The following is a 4,912-nucleotide window of genomic DNA, read 5'->3' on the forward strand; positions in this document are numbered from 1 at the left end:
CTGTGCGTTCCTGGACCTGCGCCTCTGCCTCCCTCCAGTGAACACCCACTGCCACGCCGACCACATCACGGGCTCGGGGCTGCTGCGCTCCCTGCTCCCCGGCTGCCAGTCGGTCATCTCCCGCCTCAGCGGGGCCCAGGCGGACCTGCACATAGAGGACGGACAGTCCATCCACTTCGGGCGCTTCGTGAGTTGGATCCTTCGTGAGTTGGAGGCCGGGCCCGCGAGAGGGTGGCGGCCTGGACTCCTTGGGCTGCAGGGGCGCGGGGCCTGGGTTCCTGACCCCCGAGTTCCGCCTCTGGGAGCAGGCGGGCCCTTGGCTCTGGGTAGGTGTGTCCTGGCCGAGCCCTTTAAGTCAACAGCACTTAGGGAGTTTCCTGCAGCGCTGGGGCAACTCCTTTGGCCTGGCATCTCCATAAAAGCTGATTGGGGGGCTGGAATGCCAAGACCAAGGTTGAGGGAGAGCCCCAGGCCGGTCTCCTGAGAGGAAGTCGCATCCTGTTGCTCAGGACGAAAGTGAGGCCAGCGAGGGCCTAGGGTGCAACCTTTAAGGAGGCCTCACTCTCACGGTCAGCACCCTGGGCCCTGGCAGGGTAGCTCCGTGGGTTGGAGCGTCCTCCGTCCCAGGTCAGGGCCATACAAGGGTCCATCAATGAATGCATGTATAAGCGGACCAACACATCCATCTCTCTCTCTCTCTCTCTCTCAAGTTAATAATTTTTTTTTAAAGAGTCATCGCCTTCTTAAATGTTGTGCCCCAGGCACCGTCTGCTTGGCCCAGCCCTGCGATTGCTTCACACCAGAGCGATCTCTAAAGGCTCCTTCCTGCCTTTCCTTTCTTCACACAGGCACCCTCAGCAGGTGTCTGGCCAGAAGGGCCACCCAGGGTTACTGCGGAGGGTGGGAGGGTGCTGGGGGAGTTGTCCTCAGAGAAAGGGCAGGACTTTTTTGTTCTGATCAGAAAAGATAGAGAGAATTTGGCTGACCCTGGGGGCAGAATGTCAGGTGACAGGGTGAGGAATCAGTCTTCAGATTAGAGGATTTTGCTAAGTGGAGATAGTTTGAGTCAGAGCATTAAGCAGAAATGAGTGGAATCAGCAGATTTAGCTGTAATGGTTACAGCCTCTTTATTTTAAGCCTTTTTCCGAAAGCAGGTAAACAAAATGCATTGTACATGTATGTACACTGTACACAATAGCCAGGTGCTGAAGTGCATTTCTTGGGTTGAGAAGCCTTGGAGGAGTGAGAAATGGTCAGATTTTGTGTCAAGATCAGTTAAATTTAAGTGAATGATGTTTTCAATGAATGAACGTTGAAGGGTTTAGCCAGGTAGATTTAGCTGCTGTGTTTGTTGTTTTAAACAGCTTTACTGACTTAATTCATCAATCATCCGATTCACCCATTAACAGTGTACAATTCAATGACTTAGTGTGATCACAGAGTTGTGCAATCGCCACCACAATTGATTTTTGAATATTTCAACATTCAAAAAAAAAATCCCATACCTCTTAGCTGTCATCTCAGCCCCGCCCCCTTTCATCCCTACAGCCTTAATTAAGCAACCACGCAGCTACTTTCTGTCTATATATTTGACTACTCTGGACATTTTGTAGAAATGGAATCAGACAGTATGTGGCCTTAAGTGACTGGCTTCTGTCACGGATCATAATGTTTTTCAGGTTCATCCATGTTGTAGCCTAGCCCTGGCCAGGTGGTTCAGGTCTGGATTCCTGGTCAGGACAGTGCCCAGGTTTTGAGTTTGATCCCAGATAGGGGCATGTACAGGAGGCAGCCGATCGATGTTTCTCACTTTCTCCCCCCTCTCCCTTCCTTTCTCTCTAAAAATCAATAAAAGCATGTCCTCAGATGAGGATTAACAGACAGAAAAAAAACATGTTGTAGCATATATCAGTGTTTCATTTCTTTTTTTTTAATCCTCACTTGAGGATATGCTTATTGATTTGAGAGAGAGAGAGAGAGAGAGAGAGAGAGAGAAACATTGATGTGAGAGAGAACATCAATTTGTTGCCTTTCATACCTGCCCTGACCTGGGATTGAACCTGCAGCCTTTGGGTGCACAGAGTGACGCTCCAGCTAACTCAGTCACACCAGCCAGGGCCCCTTCCTTCCTTCTTTCCTTCCTTTCTCTCTCTCTCTCTCTCTCTCTCTCTCTCTCTCTCTCTCTCTCTCTCCCTTCCTTCCTTCTTCTTTCTTTTTGGTTAAATTTTCACCAAGGATGTTTTCCCATTGATTTTTAGAGAGAGTGGAAGAAGGGGGGGAGACACAGACAAAGAAACATCAATGTGAGAGAGACATCGATTGGTTGCCTCCTGCACCCACCCTGACCAGGTTGAGCCTGCAACCTGGGTATGTGCCCTTGACCAGAATTGAACCCGGGACCCTTCAATCCACATGCCGATGCTCTATCCTCTTAGGCAAACCAGCTAGGGCATAGGGCTTCTTTTTATTGTTACCGAATATTCCATTGTTTGGATATACTACATTTTATACATCAACTTATTAGTTGATAGACATTTGAGTTGTTTCCATTTTTTGGCTATTTTGAATAATGCTGCTATGAATAATCATGCACAAGTTTTTGTGTGGACAGGTGCTTTCGTTTTCTTTGGGTATATGCATAGGGTAAAATTGCTGCATCATGTGCTAACACTATGTTTAACAGTTTGAGGAAATGCCAGACTGTTATCCAAAATGGCTGCACCATTTTATGTGCCCACCAGCAGTGGATGAGGGTTCCCGCCCTCCATATCCTTGTCAACACCTGTTACTATCTGTCATTATGAATATTGAGCATTTTGTTTGGTTTTCACCTGAGTTCTTTATACACCTTTAGAGACGGGCACAGTTTTTTTCTCTCCCTTATTTTTCCTCCCCTCATTTTTGTTGTTGTTAATCCTCACCGGACGATATTTTTTTCCATTGATATTTAGACAGAGTGGAAGGGAGGGGAAGAGACACGGAGAGAGAAACATCGATGTGAGAGAGACACATTGATTGGTTGCTTCTTGCATGTGCCCTGACTGAGGCCAGGATGAGCCTGCAACTGATTTATATGCCATTGACTGGAATAGGAACTGAGACCCTTCAGTCCGAGGGCCGATGCTCCTCCCACTGAGCCAACAAGCTGGCTAGGGCTATCCAGTCCCCCCGACTATTTGTTTGTTTGTTTGTTTGTTTATTTATTTATTTCCTCACCCCAGGATATTTTTCCATTGCTTTTTAGAGAGAGTGGAAGAGAGAGGGAAAGCTAGAGAGAAACATCGATGTGAGAGAAACATATCGATTGGTTACCTCCTGCACAAGCCTTCACCAGGACCCGGACTGGGGAGGAGCCTGCAACCAAGGTATGTGTTCTTGACTGGAATCGAACCCGGGACCCTTTGGTCCACAGGCCAATGCTCTGTCCACTGGGCCAAACCGGCCAGGGCTCCACCCACTTTTTAGAATTGAGTTGTAACACACATATAATATAGTACAAAGTGCACATGTGCAGCTTGGTAAATTTTTACATGTTTACACTTGAGTATCCACCGCCCAGATTCAGATATAAAACAGGCCCAACTCACAGACGGCTTCCTTGTTCCTCTTTCTGGCCATTGGCACCTCACCGTGGGATCATTCTTCTGTCTTATCTTAGGTTAGTTCTGCTTATTCTGGACCTTATAGCCGGGAATCATACAGCGTGTACTCTTTTGTGCCTGGCTTTTTTCTTGTCCTTCTTATTTTTTAAAAAAAATATTTTTACTGACTTTTAGAGAGAGCAGAAGGGAGAGGGTAGAGTGATAGAAACATCTATGAGAGAGAAACACCATCGATCGGCTGCCTCCTGCATGCCCCTTACTGGGGATCAAGCCCGCAACCGGGCATGTGCCCTGACCAGGAATCGAACCAGCAACTCTTGGTTCCTGGATTGACTCTCAACCACTGACCCACACCAACTGGGCTTCTCTTATTTAAAAAAAATTTTTTTTTAAATCCTCAACTGAGGATATTTTCCCCATTGATTTCTAGAAAGCGTGGAAGGGAGCGGGGGAGTGAGAGAGAGAGGTGAGAGAGACACATCAATTGGTCTAGAAAGCGTGGAAGGGAGTGGGGGAGTAAGAGAGAGAGGTGAGAGAGACACATCAATTGGTTGCCCCTCACACATGCCCCTACTGGGGTTGGGGAGCCTGTAACCGAGGTACGTGCCCTTGACTGGGAAACAAACCCAAGACCCTTCTGTCCGCAGGCCAGCGCTCTAACCACTGAGCACCTGGCCAGGGCCGGGCTTTTTTCGCTGGACATATGTTGCATATGGTTGTAATCTTTCCTTTTGTTGCCATGTAGCAGGGGCTGATAAACTTCTTCTGTGAAGGACCAGATAGTAAATGCTTTCAGTTTACAGGTCATATGGTCTCTGTTGTAACTACTCAATTCTCCTGTTGGCATGAAAGCAGCCATAGATGATGCTTTCTTACCAAATGAATAAGCATGCCTGTGCTCCGATAAAACTTTATTCATGGCCACTGAAATTTTAATTTCAATAATTTTCACGTGCAATGAAATAGTCTTACTTTTATTTTATTTTTTTCAACCATGAAAAAGTGTAACAACCATTCTTAGCTTTCAGGCCTTATGAAAGCAGGTGGCAGGCCCAATGCATCAGCCATAGCTTACCGACCCCAACGTAGAATATTTCATTGTGTGAACTTATGATGATACTGTATCCGTTCTCCTTTTGATGGCTGATTGCAGTTTTAGGCTTTTACGAATAGTGCTGTTTTGATACTTGTACAAATCTCTTGGTCAATATTACTCTTGATTCCAAAGAGTTGACTTGCTGGGTCACAGAACGGACACATGTTTAACTTTAGCAGAAACTGACCAATAGTTAATTTTATTTACTTACTTA

General features: G+C 46.7%; 1 protein-coding gene across 1 annotated transcript in view; it reads left to right on the forward strand.

The window, feature by feature from the left end:
* Nucleotide 1: 1 nt before the first annotated feature.
* ETHE1 (ethylmalonic encephalopathy 1) overlaps nucleotides 2-4,912 on the forward strand; it is a gene marked incomplete at its 5' end in the record, with an annotated part of 11,850 nt that continues 6,939 nt past the window's right edge. Inside the window, one exon of the mRNA XM_006759110.2 lies at nucleotides 2-187. Coding sequence (XP_006759173.1) covers nucleotides 2-187 — 186 coding nt within the window. The remainder of the gene's footprint in view (nucleotides 188-4,912) is intronic.

The sequence above is a fragment of the Myotis davidii genome, unplaced genomic scaffold (genome assembly GCF_000327345.1).
Source record: "Myotis davidii unplaced genomic scaffold, ASM32734v1 scaffold896, whole genome shotgun sequence".
In the NCBI taxonomy this organism is placed as follows: domain Eukaryota; kingdom Metazoa; phylum Chordata; class Mammalia; order Chiroptera; family Vespertilionidae; genus Myotis; species Myotis davidii.